We start from the raw sequence: 21728 nt of genomic DNA, 5'->3' as shown, positions 1-21728 counted from the left end.
AAGAGTTCTCATGTGAGAACGGTGTGATCGGTTGAACATAATGGAGTGAAACAGTTGAGAGAAAGAACAGAACCAGAAGCAGATGATGCTCTGGGCTGTAAAAACCAAAAAAAAAAAGGATTAATTTTTTCAGAGACTAAGATTGTGATCCTGCAAAGCCCTTAAGCATATATGTAAAGTTGAGCACATGCTTGAGTGTTTTACTGCATCAGGGCATGTCTAGACTGCAGCTGGAGGTGTAATTTCTAGCTTGGGCTAGCACACTAAAAATTGCAGCGTAGCTGCCCTGGCACGAGCAGCGGCGTAGGCTAGCTGCCTGAGTATAATCACACCCAGGATTCCAGATATGTACTCGGGCAGTTAGCCTGAGCTGCCAGCCACAGCTACACTGCTATTTTTAGCACACTAACTCGATCAGAGCTAGCGTACATACATCTACCGGAGCTGAAAATTACACCACCAGCTGCAGTATACACCTCTTCACTATGAGAGATCTGTAAGGGTATTAACAAAGGGAAAAGAATGTGTATGTGTTGAACTTATTGTGTGCAAGTACGTCCCATCAACCCTCAGGTATCTGTCTGCAGACAGATACCTATCTTTCACCCTCAAATGCCTTGCAAACACAGACACAATGCCCCCCCCCCTTTTTTTTCTGACAACCTTTGTTAAGTTACAGGCAGATCAATGTTAGTTCTAGAGATGTAGAGAGTTTCTTTCCCCAACAACTCTCTGTGTTTACAATGGCAGGTACTCTGCTCTTCAGAAATAATTTGTATGTTTAATCTCAAAGGAATACCTCTGTTATTGTTATATGGTAAATACAAATAATCTAAAAGGAGAACTACCGTGAGACAAATTCTCAATCCAGCATGCTGCCTAAGTAATTGCCCGTGTGCTTTTTAAAACTAACAAAGCAGACCATAACTATGACATACATTAAATGAAACATCAACATCTCCTTCCCTGGAACAGGTTGATCCAGAAATTTCCTGACATTTCAGTTAAACACAAATATAAGACTTACAGGGCTGTAGAAGGTGATACCAAACGTGTGTGGGGGGGGAAATTTAAGGGTTTATTTTAAACTTTTTCCACCATTTGCTATGTGGTGGTAGGAGGCTCACAATATTTTGAGGGTAGAATTTCTGTACAAGTGTGTTAAAAATGTTGGACAAAATCTGTAACAGCTGATACAGGTTATCAAGAATAAAGCTGAGATAGACTTTAAAAAACAATTTTTAATTTAATTAATTTATGTTCAGTAAATATAGTTACAAAAATATTAAAACAGTCCAAAATTTGTACCTTGAGCACAGACATCCGTGTCTTCTTTGATTCACCCTGTCTCTTTAGGAACTGATAGTAATAAACATGAGCATTGGGATTGGGAGGAAACTTCGAATTGTAAGCATACTCGCTTAACACCTGCCGGACTTCATCATAATCCTCATAGAATTCCAATAGCTATGGAAAAGAAAATGTGAGCACATTGTTGGTGCCTGTCAGCGTAATAACGATCAGAAATATCCACAACTAGTTTTCGATTGTCACAAACTGTACTGTTATAACAATCCTGTAAGTAACACCACTAGGATGGAAAGGAGCCTTTTGCTATCATTACACAAAGTAGTTCAAAATGTTACTCTTAAATCCATTTTAGTGTTTCTGAAAGGTCCTTGTTTTACAACCCTGAAGAATTAAGTCCTCTACAGGTCAGATAGAAGTAACTCCACTGCAAGCTTCCCCATACTCTTGCCCCACACAACCCCTAATGCATCCCAACTTTAACCTGGAGAGATCCTCTCTAAGCATGAAGTTAGTTCTCCCAATGACTAATTCTATCCTTGACGTCTTTGCACCTCTGAAAACAAAGACTCCGATCCAAATCCTACTGGAGGCAAAGGAAATACTCTCTTAGATTTAAATAGGAATTGGACTGAGACTAGCGAAAATTAAGGAAAAATGCGGTGACGCTTTTCTGTAACTGTGTGAGGCACCAAATTTTTGATTTTACAGTGCACAATACAGTAAGCCCAGCAACACTAGATGCTTCTGGACTAGTACTTAACAATGCTAATAGATTTCCATTTAAATCTAATGTCTCTTAATAATGCTCCTCTTACATGCAATTCACTTTCCACGACACATAAAAATATTCATATCTAGAAGTCATTAAAAGCACTACAGATACATTAAACAGCTAAATATTTATATATTAAATACACGTCTACCCCGATATAACGCGACCAGATATAACACGAATTTGGATATAATGCGGCAAAGCCGTGCTCCGGGGGGGGGGGGGGAGGAGCTGCGCACTCCGGTGGATCAAAGCAAGTTCGATATAACGCGGTAAGATTTTTCGGCTCCCGAGGACAGCGTTATATCGAGGTAGAGGTGTAATTGCTGTCACTGTTTCAGTACTTCTTTTCAGTGAACAGGACTGCTGTCTCTCCATGAGAGTGGTCAACTTAATGAGACAGCATAGAAGACCCCAGGAGGAGGTAGAATCATGTGAGCAGGCAAGCACCAAAGAAAATCAAGTGCCATTAGCAACTCTAGAAAAATCAAACGGTTTCAAAGCTATTTTAAGTTTAATTCAATTTTAAAAATTAGTTGATTTAGCAGTTATAATCAGAAAATCAGACTGTGAGATTCCATATTTGTTCTGTGACTTCAGTATCCAACTACAATCAGCTGATAATTAAAAGAGGATTGATCCGTTTGTGCAGCAAATACAACCTGTGATCTGAAAAAAAAAAAAAATATCAAGCCATGCTCTAATTTTGGCACCATCACCAGTAACAAAAAAGTCTGCAATCAGTGTACCTAGTGATTTTACTAGTAGACTCCTGCTTGTATTCTCATAGTTATGTTGGTCTCGCAGTGCCACCAGGAATAAAAACTTGCTTTCATAAGTCATGTAAGCAGATATGACATGAAGACACTACATATATTGTTTTAAAAAGGTAGCATTTTCACAGTGTCCCTTTCCTAACTATAACTTAATTGCAAGTGGTCAAACATCAGAAAACCTTTCACTTTTTAGGGTTACCATTCGTCCGGATTCCCCCGGACATGTCCGGCTTTTTGAGCTAAAAATAGCTTCCGGGGAGAATTTGTAAATGTCCGGACTTCCCCCCCCCCCCCCCCATGCAGAGCGCGCACGGCTAACAGGGCAGCCGGCCGGATGGTGCCACTTACATGGGGCTCCGACAGCCAGAGAGAGCCCCTCCTCCTCTCCCCTGCAGCAGAGATCACTCCCTCCCTCCCTGCATTCGCAGATCGCCTCCGGCAGTCTGGAGCTCCTCCCCCGCTGCCCAGCGTGCCGGGACGAGCGGCTCAGGCCGTTCCTGAGCAAGTTCACAGAGACATTAGGCGAAGGCCAACAAGAGGGCCAGGGGGTCGGAGAAGGGGCAGGGAGGTTTTGGAGGGGGCAGTCAAGAGACGGGGGGGCGGGGCGGGAGTTTGGGGGGGGCTTTCTGGGGGAGGCGTGGATAAGATTTTGGGCAGTCAGGGTACAGGTAAGGGGTAGGGTCCTGGGGGGCAGTTGGGGGGGGGTCTTAGGAGGGGGCAGTTAGGGGGTGTTTGGGAGTTCTGGGGGGGGGGCTGTCAGGTGGCAGGGGTGGGGAGAGGGATCGGAGCAGTCAGGGGACAGGGAGCAGAGGGGTTTAGATGGGTCGGGAGTTCGGGGGGGGGGCTGTCAGGGGGTGGAGAGTGGTTGGATGGGGCGTAGGAGTCCCAGGGGTCTGTCTGGGGGTGTGGATAAGGGTTGGGGAAGTCAGGGTACAGGTAGGGGGTAGGGTCCTAGGGGGCCAGTTAGGATGGGGGAGGGTCTCAGGCAGGGGGACAAAAGGCAGGGAGGGGGCGGAGTCCTGGGGGGCAGTTAGGGGCAGGGGTCCCAGGAGGGGGCAGTCAGGGGACAAGGAGCGGGGGGGAAGGTTGGGGGTTCTGAGGGGGGGAGTGGGAGGGGCAGGGCTAGGGCAGGATGGGGCGGGGCTAGGGCAGGATGGGGCGGGGCTCCTCCCGTCCTCTTTTTTGCTTGCTGAAATATGGTAACCCTACTTTCATCTAACCATTTTGTCTAAGATTAGACAAAGGAGCATTTAAGTAATATTTGCAAAAAAAAGGGCTCTTACGTCCACATAGCACTTCACAAAAGGGTCCCAAACTCCAGGTATTTTAATTATCTCCTTGAGATTCACTGCTGCCTGCCGAAAGAAACTGTGCATTTCCTGTTCAACAGAGTCTGCAAAATTACCATCTGCCAAAAGATAGAAGGGTTTTTTTTTAAATTTACATGAGTGATAGTCTCACAAAGTCAGGACTCAAGCCATAGTGGGCTTTACAGAAAAAAAGTCAACACCTTGAATCCCATTTCAAAAAGCACCTTAACACAAGAGAATGGAGCTCAGTGAGAGCTAAAAATGAGAGGGACAAAGGAAGAGTTAGTAGCTTTATAAAACAAGTGCAGAAGATAAGAAATATTTTTATACTGTATAGAGATTTAAGGAGCTAGGTGTGGGAGGATTAGATCTTAGCTGAAAAATACTAGTAACCATCTTCCTGCCTCACCTCCCCCCACCCACCAACAGTTAAATGAACCGTAGAGCTAACTAGTCTTGTGGTGTGGGTTTTCTGGCAATTAAGTTAATTATCAAATTATATCTGAATCTTACGGATCTTGCCTTATAGACATCACATTCTGACTAAATTATCTGAGGCTTCATTTTCTGTTACAGCAAAATAGGTAAATAAAATAAATCTAAAGAAATGTCCATTTTATTCAAATAATATATTTAATCCCATCAACTCTACAAAGGTAAACTAAAGAATTAACAATTAAATATTAAAGTCAGTTTCTAAATATGCATATATGGCAGGCAGCTGAAAAGACTACCTATAAACAAAAGTTCTCTGATGGAACTCCTTTGATTAAGCATTCTCCAATAGGAACCAAAAATCATTTATGCTGTTGCCAGATTATCTGAACTCAGGCTAATTGACAAGTCTCTTTAGTAGTATAGTTTTAGAATATTTTCAAGGACACAGAGCTTCAAGTAGGTGATTTTTAATGTCTACTGGTAAAAAATCTAAAATAAATGGTGTTTCTTATAGGTAATACTTATAATTTTCATTCATATAAAACTCTTGGTTGCTGAATGTAAGAGGAATTAAGGGTTCAAACAACTTTTTTAAATGACAAGGATCCTGAGCTGGGATTTTCTACCTTTATTTTTATTTGGCTTATAATAAATATGCCTTCTTGCAAAAGTTTCAGGGCACATAGATATAACAAATGACTTCTTAAACAAATGTCAAACAAGATTCCAGTGTGACTTTCCACCTCCTCCTGCAACTATCTGGCATGAAAAAGCATGAGAAAGGAATTCCAGAGTCAAGGGCTTGCCCTTGAGAACAAGAGCCACCTTCCCCTCTTCTTCATTTAAACGTGGGGACTGTTAGCTCCTATGTCCCAACTGATCTCCACGGCTATGGTGGTACATGGAGGTGATTTCTCAGGAAGCCAAGACACTGCCACTATAAACCTGGCCTCAATCAGATCGCGTTTATCATGAAGTAGAGCGAAAATTACACCCAGACATTCAGATTTCTCTCACTGAGAAGGCAGTCAGGTTCTTGTCCTCCACTCAGAACAGTTCTTTTGGAGGAGACCTTGCAGATCCAATGGATAAACACTTTTTTTTTTAAAAATAAAAAGCATGCATCAGAATTTTAGAAGTTCTCTGTGCTGCAAGTAATCAGACTGAATGCAGCTTTCACCACCAATATTCTAACCTATGTCCATGTTCCCTCCTTCAAGAATCAGCTACAAGCCATGGTGACTTATGAGAATGACTGAGCTGAACAGCTCCTCTTATCTAAAGAAGGCAGCACTGGTACTCACCAAGCTCCAACATAGCTTTTCTTTTTTTGTCCCAGTTATAGTAGTCCAGCAGCCCCTTGTAAGCTTGAATGAGTTTCAATTCTTTATCCTGAGCAGCTGTTTGTTCTCCATACCTCCAGCCTTCTGCCAGGGACAGGTTTTGGTATGCATCATCTATCAGTCCATTACACAGGAGGTGAAAGACATGCTCTAAACAGACCTACAACAATTTACACAATTTACAATACTTAATTTTATGTCATACAGATCAGACTATCCTGACAGCACACTGCAATTTTACCTCCTACTATACACCTGCAAAAAAAGAGCCACATTATTGGCATCAATACAACATAGCCTAAATACATTTTAATTAGAACTGTGACAGAACTGGAATATTTTAATTAGGTTATTTTTAGGGCTGTCAAGCGATTCAAATAATTAATTGCAATTAATAGCGCTTTTACTCAACAATAGAATACCATTTATTTTAAATATTTTTGTATGTTTACTACATTTTCAAATATATTAATTTCAATTACAACACAGAATACGAAGTGTGCAGTGCTCACTTTATATTTATTTTTATTACAAATATTTGCACTGTAAAAAACAAACAAAAAATGTATTTTTCAATTCACCTCATACAAGTACTGTAGTGCAATCTCTTTATCATGAAAGTTGAACTTACAAATGTAGAATTATGTACAAAAAAACTGCATTCAAAAAGAAAACAATGTAAAATTTTAGAGCCTACAAGTCCACTCAGTCCTACTTCTTGGTCAGCCAATCACTCAGACAAACAAGGTTGGTTACAATTTGCAGGAGATAATGCTGCCTGCTTCTTGTTTACGTCACCTGAAAGCGAGAACAGGCGTTCACATGGCACTGTTGTAGCTGGCGTTGCAAGATATTTACGTGCCAGATGCGCTAAAGATTCATATGTCCCTTCATGCTTCAACCACCATTCCAGAGGACGTGCTTCCATGCTGATGATGGGTTCTGCTTGATAACGATCCAAAGTAGCGCGGACTGATGCATGTTCATTTTCATCATCTGAGTCAGATGCCACCAGCAAACGTTCATTTTCTTTTTTGATGGTTTCGGTTCTGTAGTTTCCGCATCAGAGTGTTGCTATTTTAAGACTTCTAAAAGCATGCTCCACACCTCGTCCCTCTCAGATTTTGGACGGCACTTCAGATTCTTAAACCTTGGGTCGAGTGCTGTAACTATTTTTAGAAATCTCACATTGGTACCTTCTTTGCGTTTCGTCAAATGTGCTGTGAGAGTGTTCTTAAAACAAACATTTGCTGGGTCATCATCAGAGACTGCTATAACATGAAATATATGCAGAATGTGGGTAAAAGAGAGCAGGAGACATACAATTCTCCCCCCAAAGAGTACAGTCACCAATTTAATTGACACTTCCCCCCCCCCACCCCAAAAAGGAGCCTCATCAGCATGGAAGCATGTTCTCTGGAATGGTGGCCGAAGCATGGAAGGGGCACACAAATGTTTAGCATATCTGGCATGTAAATACCTTGCAACGCCGGCTACAAAAGTGCCATGCTAATTTTCAGGTGACATTGTAAATAAGAAGCAGGCAGCAGTATCTACTGTCAATGTAAACAAACTTGTTTGTCTTAGCGATTGGCAGAATAAGACATAGGACTGAGTGGACTTGTAGGCTCTGAAGTTTTACACTGTTTTGTTTTTGAGTGCAGTTATGTAACCCAAAAAAATCTGCATTTGTAAGTTACACTTTCACAATAAAGAGATTGCTCTACAGTACTTGTATGAGGTGAATTGAAAAATACTATGTCTTATCATTTTTACAGTGCAAATATTTGTAATCAAAACTAATAATATAAAGTGAGCACTGTACACTTTATATTCTGTGTTGTAATTGAAATCAATTGAGAATGTAGAAAAACATCCAAAAATATTTAGTAAATTTCAAATGGTATTCTATTGTTATAAGTGGGATTAAAAAATTAATCGCGATTAAATTGTGATTAATTTTTTTGAGTTATCACGTGAATTAACTGCGATTGACAGCCCTAGTTATTTTGCATAGATTCTTTCATTCAAATGATGTATCTGCAGAAAGTGTTTGAGATGCATACAATATTAGGAAAAGGAGAAAGAAAAATGCATGGATATAGGTAAGTGTGGACATTGCTGAGAAGCTAAATGATTTTTTGCATCAGTCTTCACCATAGATGATGCTGTGGAAGATACATATCCCAGACCTGCTCTTTTGTGGTAATAAATATGAGGTACTATCAGCGATGGCGGTGTCAAAAGAAGTAATGCTAGTACAAGCAGTTTATAAAGCAATAAGTCACAAGCGAGATGGTATACATCCAACACTTCTGAAGGAGCTTAAATATGAAGTGGCTGAGCTGCTAGCAAAAATATGCAGTCCCTCACTAAAAACAGCCACTATTCCAGAGAATTAGAAGATAGCAAGTATATAAGGCCCTTCATTTTCAGTTTACCGATTTTTACCAAAAAAGTTTCCCAGGTTTTATAAATGCTATTTTTTTTTGTAAATTGCTTTTCACCTGAATTTTGACCAAATACATGAAAATACTAATTATGTTAAGCAAATCCAATACATTACATTAGGTCAATGTGTTTTTGTTAATAAATTTGTCTACATGTAAATGAGAAGCTGTCTGTTAAAGTAAGGCAATGTTGGGGAAGATACAGACAGAGAGACACACACACGTGCATGCATGTGTTTATGTACTGGTAATGTACAGTTCACAAAATAAGCCACAGCATTAAACTGCTTTTACTTACAATATCCTGATGTTTCTCTATTAGTTGATTTTTTTCTGTCCTCCGTCCCAATATTAACCCTGTATTTCCCCAGAAAACTGAGGTTAATTTTTGCACTGATTTTCACCCACTTTTTAATTTCTGTAATAAACTCTGATAAATTCTTGGGAAATGATAAACAAAATAAAAACCTGAAAATGCAGGAGATTGCAAGTGCTGTAATTTAAAAAATATATAGTTTTTTTTTAAAAAAGGAAATGGTGGCGATCTGGTGAATCGTACCAGTAAATTGGCAAATTGGTTTAAAACGATAAACTAAAACAAGAAAACATCTGTAAGATCACAATATGATGGGGGCCTAACCAGCACAGATTCAACAAAGGAAAATCATGTCTCACTAATCTATTACAATTCTTTTAACAGGTTGATAAAGTAGTATATAGAGGAGAATCAGATGCTAGTTTATTTAGACTTTTAAAAGTCCTTAACAAAAGTCTAGTAAAGAAACTAATTAGAAATGGGATGGGAGTCAAAGTAAACCTTTGGCGGCAGGGATTCTCTTGAAGTTCTGTGTTTATACAGCACTTAACATAATTGGGTCCTGTTCTATGACTAGGGCTCCTCAGTGGTATGGCAATACAAATAATAAAAAATAATATTGTCGTGAATCAAAAATTGGCAAAGAGACAGAAAGCAAAGAGTAGGATTAAATGGAAAAATGTAATCATGCCAAAAGATTTACAGAAGAGTACATCAAAGTTCCTGACTAGTCTAGTGTTTTGTATAAGTATTATGAATCTGGAAAGGGGGGAAAGGAGTTAGGCAGCAAAATTTGTAGATGACAAAGTTATGTAGATTAACCAGGATCACAGCAGACTGTGAGGAGCTACAATGAGACCTGACCAAGCCAGGTGAACAGGCAACATGATGATAACGGAAGCTCAATATTGGTAACTGCAAAGTAATACACATTGGAAGAGAAAAAAAAAAAATACAGGCTATCCATATACATGACATGGTTCTAAATTAACTATCAACTTAGGAAAGGGACCTGTGGACAGCTCAATGAAGACTTCAGCAGAATGTGCAGCTACAGTCAAAAAAGCAAACAAGACGATAGGCTATATAGGGAATGGGATGGAAAAATAATGATGCCATTACATAAGTCTAAGGTGCAGTCTCTTGATTCTATAATCAGTGATACTAACTATCAGAGATAATATTCTTAAGAGTTTCTTAAGTGTTGCTTGTAACACCAGTAGGTAAAATTTACAGACTTAAATCATACTTCTTTCCGAAGTATCCCTTTAAGGGTATCCTCACCTTTAAATACCTTTTTACTCCTAGATTTTTCATCCGCTCAGCAAAATAGTTGAACTCTTCAATGCTGCTCTTGGAATGATGGCACAAAATTTCAGTTCCTATTCTCCAAATCATCTGCCAATGGAGAAAAAAAAAAAAAAATCCCAAAAGAATTAAAATGTCAGAAGTGAAAACTCTGCACACAGCAGCCAGAACAGCATTAGTCTCTCATCACTAAACTATGGCTGTTATATTTAACCATATTATGTGTGGCTTAAATTGCAAATAGAAAACTATTGTGTATTATTTGCTGCTATAGTAAAATATACCAGCATGTAGTATAAGTGAAAATAAAGCTTAAATGCAATGGAAACTTCACAAGTGGTCATCAAAATCTCATACTTCAACAAAACGCACCAAAACCGTATATAGAAGCCAGAAGGTGCCTACCATGGACTGATAACTCAAGCAAACAAGAAATTTTCCTTTCATGTTACCCCACTAAAATGTAGGGTATAGGTAGCTCACGTTACCTTAATACAAAGGTGAGGATAATTAGATGAAATTGCAAACTGAAATACATCCCCTCTGTCCAGAGGCATCCTACCCCGCCCCCAAATATCTTTGTGATCAAGATTTGTCTACACAGTTAGATCAGCAATTCCAACTAACTGGCAGTAGCCAATGTTCTCTGCACTGAATTTATTTTTTTAAACGGCTGTTTGTCAATGTAGTTTACTACCCTTTCCATCTGTTGAGATGCATAGAGGAAGCAGGGAAGGGACTAGCAAGAAAGTTCATGCAGTACTGGAGAAAGATGGTGGAGAACTAAAAACAAGATGCAGTTTTCAAATGGACACCAACATGTAAGGGAACCAGTGGCAAATGTGCTTATTTCTCTGTTTCAGACTGAGATTATGAAAACCTATATTTTAAGTAGAACATGCTACTGGTGTGATTTGTGGCATATTTATTCATATTTGGGCCACGTTCTTATCTGTTGTGCAAACAGATGAGAGGTGACACCTGAAAATTATGAAAACATCTAACACAATTAGATTTTTGTGAAGTTTTAGGGATTTATATTTTACATAAACAAAGCATAAGTATGGGTCCTGAATTATCTCAGATGCCTCTTTAAATTATTTCCATCAACTGAGGGAGAGAGTACTGATTTTTCCTTTCTACTTACCTCTGGGGCAGCCATCCGTTTTTCAGCAGAAGTATTCTCTAATGTCTCCAAATAGTTAGTCATGAATTCTGCAGCCCTCTGCCACTGGTGTTGTAGCAGGGCATCCTGAATGTAATTTAAACAAGCTTTCTTAGTCTCCTGAAATTCTGTTGCCTTTCGACCTCTGGTTGCTGAAAAATAAGGTTAGTGGATAACTACTGACTGTGATCTTCTTAAAAAAACAAAACAAAAACACAGCTGTTACTTTAGTATCTATATCTTTGCCAATAACAAGGCTCTAGTCTTCCATCCTTTGATCCTTAATCCCTTTAGTATCCCTTGACAAGGGGGTAGGACGAACTCAGGGAGAACAGGGGTTTAAAAAAAAAAAAAAAAAAAAAAACAGCTCCTAAACGAATAGAGAAGCTAGTGAACAGAAGCAGCAAACAAAGGAGTTTAGAGAAGGAGCATGAAAGCCAGATACACCTAACATTTGCTAAACTGAGGTTAATAACCCCCCCCCCCCCCAATTTTTTTTTTTAAAATGACACAGAACAAACAAAAACCCTGCAAGAGTAGAAATAATGCAGACAGAAGTCCAGCAGCACAGTGAGGGCTATCCACTATACTGCACTGAATGCAGCATGTATGATTACCTGCCTTATGGACTGGTGGCATATATGTGCATTCAGAGCAAGCAGCTCATGGCCCTCAGAGACGGAGTACGGGCTCTTGAGACTAGTGTGGCTGAACTGAAGGAGCTAAGGGAGACAGGGAGATACACAGGTGAGAATTTCAGGGACCCAATAAAGCAGTCCCACTCCTAGTCTGACAGCCTCTGTGCTGAGGATGAAAGTCTTGAGGAAGGAGAACATCAAGCTGGAGTGGAGAGAAATGATCCCATAGTTGGGATCCTCCTTCCAGATGATGTAATGTTATCCTCTCACACTGAGGATACCCCTTCAAGGGCAGGGAACCTCAGTTATAAGGAGAGGCAGATAACAGTCATGGGGGATTCAATTATTAGAAACATAGATGGCTTTGTGATGCACCAGGAGAACTGCATGGTGAAATGCCTGCCAGGGGCGGAGGTTGTGGACCTCTGGAGACCTCTAGATAGATATATGAGCAGCGCTGGGGAGGAGCCAGTGGTCATTGTACATGTAGGTACCACTGACATAAGGAAAGGTAGGACAGAGGTCCTAGAGGCCAAATTTAGTCTGCTAGGTAAGAGATTGAAGTCCAAGACCTTAAAGGTAGTATTCTCTGAAATGCTTCCAGTTCCATATGCAAGGCCAGTTAGACATGCAGAACTGCAGGGTCTCTATGCGTGGATGAGACAATGGTGTTCAGAGGAGGGATTTAGGTTTATTAGGAACAGGAGAACTTTTGGGGAAAGGAGGAGCCTATACAGGAAGGATGGGCTCCATCTAAACTAAAATGGAACCAGATTGCTGGCATGTAAAATTAAAAAGGTTGTGAAGGAGTTTTTAAATGAAGGGCTGGGGGGAAACCAACAGGTGCGGAGGTATGGAGCACCAGGTTTGGACAGAGACATACCTTAGGGGAGGATTTATTAAAGGGGATGCTCTGTATCCTAATAAAGAGGAGAGAATAGAAGTTGATAAAGTACAGGTGGGAAATGAAGAGAAACAGTCAAAAACAGCGTCCCCTTCAATTATGTCACATGAAGGCAGACAACTAAATATTGACAAATTTTATAAGTGCTTGTATACAAATGCTAGAAGTCTAAATATTAGGCTGGGTGAAACTGAATGCCCGGCTGTAAAGAAAGATATTGATATAAGGCATCAAGGAAACTTGGTGGAATGATGATAATCAATGGGACATGGTAATACCAGGGTACAAAACATATGGGAATGACATAGTAGATCATACTGGTGTGGGAGTGGCACTATCTATGAAATAAAGCATAGACTCAAATACAGTAAAAATCTTAAATGAATCAAACAGTACCATAGAATCTCTGTGGATAACAATTCCATGCTTAAATAATGAGAGTACAGTAGGAACATACTACTCACCATCTGATCGTTATTGAGCATTGTGAAATGCTCAGGGAGATTAGAGAGGCTACAAAAACAGAAAAACCAATAGTAATGGGGGATTTCAACTATCCCCTACTGACTGGATATATGTCACCTCAGGATGGGATGCAAGATAAAAAGATGTGAGATCAAATTTCTAGACACCATTAACGACTGCTTCTTGGAGCAGCTAGTCCTGGAACCCACAAGGGGAAAGTCCTAAGTGGAGCACAGGATCTGGTACTGAACCGATCAATAATAGCAACCAAAATGAAGTTAAATTTACATGCTGGTAGAGGGGAAAATACCAAAGAAACCCATCACAGTAGCAAGTAACTTCAAAAAGGGAAATGACACAAAAATAAGGAAGCTAGTTAAACGGAAATTAAAAGGAATGGTCACAAGAATGAAATGCCTGCAAGTTGCATGGAAACTATTTAAAAACACCATAATAAAGGCTCAAACTAAATGTATATCCCAAATAAAAAAAATAAAAAAAAAGTCACCATGGCTAAACAACAAAATAAAAAAGGCAGTTAGAGGCAAAAAGACATCCTTTAAAAATTGGAAATCAAATCCTACTGAGGAAGATAGAAAGGAGCATAAACGCTGGCAAGTCAAGTATAAAAATATAATTAGGCAGGCCAAAAAAAATAAACATTTGAAGAGCAACTAGGAAAAGACAAAAACTAACAGCAAAATTTGTTTTAAGTCCATCAGAAGCCTGCCAAACAATCAGTAGGGCCATTGGATGATCAAGGTGCTAAGGGAGCAGTCAAGGAAAACAAGGCTGTTGCAAAGAAGCTAAACAAATTCTTTGCATTGGTCTTCACTGCAGAGAATGCGAGGGAGATTCCCACACCTGAGCCATTCTTGTTAGGTGACAAATCTGAGGAATTGATCCAGATTGAGGCATCAGTAGAGGAGGTTTTGGAACAAATTGATAAATTAAACTGTAATAAGTCGCCAGGACCAGATGGTATTCACCCAAGAGTTCCGAAGGAACTCAAATATGAAATTTAAGAACTACTAACTGTAGTATGTAACATATGGCTTAAATAAGCCGCTATACCTGCTGCCTGGTGGTGAGCTAATGTAATAATGATTTTTAAAAAAGGCTCCAGAGGCAATCCTGGAAATTACAGTCAGCATGCCTAGCTTTAGAACCATGCAAATTTGTTAAAAGTATGGTAAAGAACAGAATTATCAGACACATAGATGAACTCATATGCTGGGGAAGAGTCAATACAGCTTTTGTAAGGGAAATCATGCCTCATCAATCTATTAGAATTCTTTCAGTGGGTCAACAAACATGTAAAGCCAGTGTACTTGGACTTTCAGAAAGCCTTTGACAAGGTCCCACACCAAAGGCTCATAAGCAAAGTAAGCAGCCGTGCGATAAGATGAAAGATCCTCTCATGGATCAGTAACTAGTTAAAAGACAGGAAACAAAGGGTAGGAATAAATTGTCAGTTTTAACAATGGAGAGAGGTAAACAGCAGGATCCCAAAAGATTTGTATTGTGACCAGTGCTGTTCAACATACTCATAAATTATCTGGAAAAGGGGGTAAACAGTGAGGTGGCAAATTTTCCAATGATTCAAAATTACTAAAGATAGTTAAAGTCCAAAGCTGACTGTGAAGTGTTACAAAAGGGATCTCACAAAACTGGGTGACCGGGCAACAAAACGGCAGATAAAATTCAATGTTGATAAGTGCAAAGTAATGCACATTGGAAAAATATAATCCCAACTACACACACAAAATGAAGGGGTCTAAATTAGCTGTTACCACTCAAGAAAGAGATCTTGGAGGCATCGTAGATAGTTCTCTGAAAACATCTGCTCAATATGCAGCAGCAGTTAAAAAAAGCAAACAGAATGTTAGAAATCATTAAGAAAGGGATAGATAAGGCAGAAAATATTATAATGCAACTACAAAAATCTGTCAGTCATCCACACCTGGAATACTGCATTCAGTTCTGGTTGCCCTATCTCAAAAAAGATATATTAGAATTGGAAAAAGTGCAGAGAAGGGCAATAAAAAAAATGACTAGGGGTATGGAATAGCTTTTATGTCAAGAGAGATTAAAATGACTGGCACTATTCATCTTAGAAAAGAAATAACTAAAGGGGATACAGTAGAGGTCTGTAAAATCATGAATGGAGTGGAGAAAGTGAATAGGGAAGTGTTATTTACCCCTGCCCATAATACAAGAACCAGCAGCCAACCACTGAAATCAATATGCAGCAGGTTTAAAACAAAAATAAGGAATGCACAATCAACCTGTGGAACTCGTTGCCAGGGAGCACTGTGAAGGCCAGAAGCATAACTGGGTTCAAAAAAAGTTCATGGAGGATAGGTCCATCAATGCCTATTTGCCAAGATGATCAGGGACTGAACCCCATGATCTAGGTGTCCCGATACCTTTGACTGGATGACAGGGGATGGCTCACTCAATTTAACAGGATTCACCTGTTCTGTTCACTCCCTCTGAACTATCTGGCACCAGCCACTGTCAGAAGACAGGCTACTGGGTTGAATGAACCATTGGTCTGACCCAGTACGGCCAACCTTATGTTTTGTTCTTAACAAACTATACCTGCCTTGGAAGCTATGGAAAGTGATCTTCACCTGTGTGGATCTGAAGTTACCCAGAGAAACGTATTGTCTGAAAAACAGCAGAGGAGCAAAAGACCATAGCAAGGGCTATAAATGCAAAGTTAAATGGCATTATCACCTGTGGGGCAATTAGAGTTAAGGAAATTTGGGAATTATACAAGGGTCATTCACTGTACACTACCGCCCTTGAGATGGGTCCATGCTACAAAATTTAGATCCAGGCTCTCTCAAAATATAGAGGATTTCTGTACTAAAGTTTTGTTTTTGACCCATTCTCTATTTTTACTAAGCATTTGTATTAGAAGCTAACAAAAGCCTCAACCAAGACTGGGGCCCAATGGAGCCAGATACTGTATATACAGATATACATTAACATAATAGCATTAGAGATGTTAGAAGTTTGCAATAGGGCTTTTTTTTTTTTAATTGGGTACAGTGAGGTCTGTGTCAAGACACAGAAAGCAGTGATAGCATCTTTATGGCACTCCCCCCCATCCAGTACTGTGGGAGAGCCCTCAACTCTCAGTGAGTTCAGTGGCAGTGACATCTCTAATGCTACTAGGTTAGTTACCAGCATGTGCTAGTAAGGATAAGCAGTCAACAGAGAAATACAATTACTTGGATGCCGAAGGTACCGTGGGAGTAAAGGTAAATAGATAGCTGGAAGTGAACTGCTTGTGGTGTTTACCACAGACCCATCCCACGCAGACTCTTCTGTAAACTCTTCCTCTGTCCCCCTTTTCAGTTGTTCAACAAAACTGTCCATGTCTTTAAAGTGAGAGGAAAACTTTTACACCTGAAAAAAAATTAACACACATGAAATGAAGATGTGTACTGTTTCTTTAAAGTCCCATAGGAGAGGGGATGGAGAAGGCTGTAGGATGGGAAGGCAGAGTAGTTTTATTACAGTGGCACCATTTTACAGATAGGAAACTGAGGCACAGAGACTGCCTTATCCCAACCACACCAGGGGGTTCACGTCAGAGCCAGTAGCTGAATCCAGATCTCCTGAGTCCCAGGCCAGTGCCTAATGCCCAAGGCCACCCCACTGTTGCCAACTCGTGGTTTTTTCACTGGTCTTAACTCCCCAGCTCCACTTTCAGCCTGGGGCTGTGCAGAGCCACTGCCGCTGAGCCCACTAAACCAGAGCCAGGGATTCGCCCAAGCCCGGCCCTTTCACCCCTGGCCCCACAGGGCAAAGGGCACGAGACGCCCCATCACCCTCCCGGGGCCCCGGGGCAGCGCCCCCCACGAGCCCTGCAGAGCTAGCCCGGCCCGGGCTGCACCCAGCCTGGCCCTGACGCCAGGCGTCCCCGCTCCCTAACCGACCCAAGCCCCCCCCCCCCACCTGCATGAGCCGGTGCTGGAGGTCCCCCGCCCACCTGTCACGTGGGCCAGCCCAAGGCCAGGCCCCGCCAGGGGTGAACGAACCCAGCTCCTACACACGCGGCACGTGCCGGACGTTGGTACGCTCCCAACGGACGTTTCCGCACTGCTCCAGGGAGGCAGCCATATATTGTGTGGGCAACCGAGTCTAGCTGGGGGTTACTCACATGACCGTGCGCTGTTTCGGCTGAATCGCGGTTTAAAATTGGGTTCCGAAAGGATAGTCTGAACACTTGCTCAGGCGTGACCTTTGACCCACAGGGCGGAGCAACCGAGTTGATGCGCATGCGCATTGTTGGGTCCGACGGCTGAGTCAGGAGTGGTGAATCTGCCCGTGATTGACGGATAGTTCGGCGCGTGCGCCTGGATGTTCGCGCGCGGAGAGGAGCGGCCGGTGCGTAAGGGCCCCTCCTGCTGCCTCCCTTGTGGCGGGGCCTGCTCCCTCAGTGAATGGGGGAGGGGTCAGTCCGACCTCGGCGCCCTGCGCGGGGCCCAAGGAGCCCCCGCCACAAGAGCCAGGCTGCGTGGTCGCTCCCGCAGGGTGAAGCGGGGCGGGGCCGGTCCGGTCCTAGCTGCCGTGTGGTGTGTGTCAAGCGCATCCCCGCTGAACGCTGCTCTGCGGGCGCCGCCGCCCTCTGCCGAGAGGACGCGGAACTGGGCTCCGGTGTGGCTGGCGCCGGACAACCCCGCCCTGCGGCTCCGCGCTGCGGGGCGGTGTGTTGCGGAGCCGGCTGTGACCGCAGACGCTCGCACTGGGTAACACAGAGCCAGCCCTGGACTCCTACCTGAGCCTGGATCTATTGCCTCGTACAGAGCTAGGGCCAGGGTCTGGTTTGTGAGATAAGGAAAAAACCCACTTCGCGTTATGGAGAGTCTACGAGAAAGGGGAGCTAATGCCAGAGCTGACCCTGGGGGAGAGAGGGAACAAGGGTTACCGCAAGGTTGTATGTGGCGTTGTTTGTAGCCATGTCCGTCCCAGGATATGAGAGAGGCAAAGTGGGTGAGGTTATAGCTTTTATTGGACCCACTGCTGTTGGTGAGAGAGACAAGCTTTCGAGCTACACAGAGCTCTTCTTCAGGTTAGGCGGCTGTTTTCATGTGCTATGATATAACTCTGTAATTTCTTTAAAAACAGGTATAAACATCCTTTATTTATTAGCAGGGAGCTATTCAGGAACCTAGTGGCTTGGATTTGCAAAGTAGGATTACTCAGCTCACTTAGGCCTGGTCTACACTAACCCCCAAATTCGAACTAAGGTACGCAACTTCAGCTACGTGAATAACGTAGCTGAAGTCGACATACCTTAGTTCGAACTTACCGCGGTTCAGACGCGGTCCACACGCGGCAGGCAGGCTCCCCGTCGACTCCGCGGTACTCCTCTCGCCGAGCTGGAGTACCGCAGTCGACGGCGAGCGCTTCCGGGATCGATATATCGCGTCCAGACCAGACGCGATAAATCGAACCCGGAAGTTCGATTGCCAGCTGTCGAACTACCGCGGTAGTGTAGACCTGGCCTACGATAAGTGATTGTCCTATAAGTATGATAATAAGTAATATAAAACCAAATTAAATGGTAAAAAGCCAAAATACAGTAGCAGCATGTAGTTAAACTGGAGTGTGTACAGTACAGGGTAAGGGCTGGTCTACATTGAGAACTTATATTGGCATAGCTAAGGGCACGTCTTCACTACCCGCCGGATCGGCGGATAGCAATCGGTCTATTGGGGATTGACTTATTGCGTCTAGTGAAGACGTGATAAAATCGATCCCTGATCACTCTGCCGTCAACTCCGGAAATCCACCGCGGCAAGAGGCGGCAGCAGAGTCGACGGTGGCGCAGCAGCAGTCGACTTGCCGCCATCCTCACAGCCAGGTAAGTCGACCTAAAATACGCAACTTCAGCTATGCTATTCACGTAGCTGAAGTTGCGTATCTTAGGTCGACCCCCCCGCAGTAGTGTAGACCTAGCCTTAGTCTATCAGCAGTCCATACCCCTGTGACATATAGCTAAGCTGACTAACCTTCTGTAGCCAGTAGTAGGTCAACTGAAGAATTCGTCCCTCAACCTAGCTACTGCCTCTCAGGGAGGTGGATTACCTACGCGGATTCTCCTGTTGGTGTTGTAGGTAGTGTCTATACTGAAGCACTGCAGCTTAGCTGTGGCATTTTAAGTGTGGATAAGTCCAAAGTGTAGACTTACCCTGAGACCATGTCGATGGGAGAGATCTCTTCCATGGACATAATAAAAACAGCTCAATGAGTGGCAGTAGCTTTGGTGGTGGGAGAGCATCTCCCAGCGACATAGTGCTGTGGAATTGAGTGCTTATGCTAGCAAAACTTGTGTTGCTTGGGGAGGGGGGGGGTGTTTTTCACACCCCTGAGCGACAAAAGGTTTGCTGACATAAGTGCTAGTGTAGACATGGCCTAAGTGAGGCCCCAATACTGAAAATGTACATGCACTTAACTTTACACATGTGAATAATTTCATTAACTGTGGAAATAGATGCATTCAGTATAGAATCATAGAGTTAAAAGAGACTGCAAGGGTCATATAATCCAGTGGTTCTCAGACTCGGGGTCAGGACCTCTCAGGGGGTTGTGAGCTTATTACATGGGGGGTTGTGAGCTGTCAGCCTCTACTCCAAATCCTGCTTTGCTTCCAGCATTTATAATGGTGTTAAATATGTAAAAAAGTGTTTTTAATTTATAAGGGGGAGGTGTCACGCTCAGAAGCTTGCTATGTGAAAGGGGTCACCAGTACAAAAGTTTGAGAATCACTGATCTAGTCTAACCCCCTTCCAAGATGCAGGATTTGTTGTGTATAAACCAGCAGTTCTCAAACTCTGGGTCAGGACTCCATTTTAATGGGATTGCCAAGGGCTGGCATTAGCCTTGCTGGGGCCCAAGGCCGAAGCCCGAGCCCCACTGCCCAGAGCCAAAGCCCAAGGACTTCAGCCCTGAGTGTAGGGGGTGGGGAGGCTCAGCTTACAGGCTCCCCGCCTGGGGCTGAAGCCCTTGGGATTCGGCTTTCCCACCGCCAAGAGCAGTGGGGCTTTGGCCCTGGCCCCCCTGCTTGGGGCGGCAGGGCTCGGGCAGGCTCAGGCTTCAGTTTCCCCCTCCTGGGGTCGTGTAGTAATTTTTGTTGTCAGAAGGGGGTTGTCGTGCAAAGACGTTTGAGAACCCCTCGTCTAAACCATCCAAGACAGATGGCTGTCCGGCCACCTTTTGAAAACCTCTGTATAAGGAGCCTCCACAATCTCCCTAGGCAGTCTGTTCCATTGTTCTACTGCTCTTACGGTTAGGAAGTTTTTTCTGAGAGTTAATCTAAATCTGCTATATGCTGTAGTTTGGACCCATTGCTTCTTGTCCTGCCCTCTGTGGCAAGAGAGAACAATTTTTCTCCATCTTTTTTATGGCAGCCTTTCATGTACTGAACACTGTTATCATGTCCCCCGACCCTTAATCTCCTCTTTTCCAAACTAAATATACCCAGTTCCTTCAGCCTTTATTCCTATGGCTTGCATTCTATCCCTTTGCCCATCTTTGTTGCTCGCCTCTGGATCCTTCCCAGTTTCTTCATATCCTTTCTATACATTGGTGACCAAAATTGGATGCAGTACTCCAGCTGAGGTCTAATCAATGCCAACGCCAAGCAGAGTGGTACTATTCCCTCCCCTGACTTGCATGCTATGCCTCTGTTAATGCAACCTAAAATTGCATTTGCTTTTTTTGCAACAGCATCGCATTGCTGATTCATGTTGAGGTTGTAATACACCACAACTCCCAGATCCTTCTCAGCAGTGCCGCTGCCGTGCCAGTTATCCGCCATTCTGTATTTGTGCATTGGTTTTTTGCCTAACTGTAGCACGTTATATTTGTCTTTGTTGAATTTCATTTTGTTCTCCAATTTATCAAGATCCCTCTGAATTTTAGCTGTATCCTCCAAAGTGTTGGCAGCCCCCTCTCCCCCCAGCTTTATGTCATCTGCAAATCTGATCAGTATGCGCTGTCTTCTTACATCCAGGTAATTAATAAAGATGTTAAACAACACCGGACACAGAACAGATCCTTGTGGAACACCACCTGAGACCTCCTTCCAATCTGACATAATTCCATTAGTAGTTACTCTTTGTTTGCGGTTATTTAACCAATGATGTATCTGCTTAATGGTAGTTCTGCCGAGCCCACATTGCTTCAGCTTGCTTATGAGAATGTGATGTAGGACTGTGTTAAAAGCCTTGACAAAGTCCAGGTATATTATGTCCACTGTATTCCCTCATCCACCAAACCAGTTACCCTGTCAAGAAGGAAATCAGAATGGTTTAGCATGATTTGTACTTTGTAAATGCATGCTGGCTGCTAGTGATTACCCCTTCACTCTCCAGGTATTTGCTAATTTAATATTTTATACATTGCTCTAGTAGCTTCCCAGGTACTGAAGTCAGACTGACTATAGTTCCCCAGCTCCTCTTTTTAAAGATGGGCACTAGGTTAGCCCTTCTCCAGTCTTCTGGGACCTCT

At 42.6% G+C, this 21728-nt stretch overlaps 1 protein-coding gene across 1 annotated transcript in view; it reads right to left on the bottom strand.

The window, feature by feature from the left end:
• Positions 1-17600, bottom strand: part of TAF1A (TATA-box binding protein associated factor, RNA polymerase I subunit A) — a 30183-nt gene extending 12583 nt beyond the window's left edge. Inside the window, exons 1-7 of the mRNA XM_065400977.1 lie at positions 17374-17600; positions 16439-16616; positions 11172-11341; positions 10001-10114; positions 5912-6110; positions 4143-4267; positions 1309-1467 (exon numbers count right to left, since the gene is read on the bottom strand). Coding sequence (XP_065257049.1) covers positions 1309-1467; positions 4143-4267; positions 5912-6110; positions 10001-10114; positions 11172-11341; positions 16439-16586 — 915 coding nt within the window. The 5' untranslated portion in view covers positions 16587-16616; positions 17374-17600. The remainder of the gene's footprint in view (positions 1-1308; positions 1468-4142; positions 4268-5911; positions 6111-10000; positions 10115-11171; positions 11342-16438; positions 16617-17373) is intronic.
• Between the last annotated feature and the right edge of the window lie 4128 nt (positions 17601-21728).

Source organism: Emys orbicularis, chromosome 3, assembly GCF_028017835.1.
Source record: "Emys orbicularis isolate rEmyOrb1 chromosome 3, rEmyOrb1.hap1, whole genome shotgun sequence".
NCBI classification, from domain to species: Eukaryota; Metazoa; Chordata; order Testudines; family Emydidae; genus Emys; species Emys orbicularis.
The sequence above is the reverse complement of the archived record's forward strand: the minus strand, read 5'-3'. Positions and strand labels throughout refer to the sequence as shown.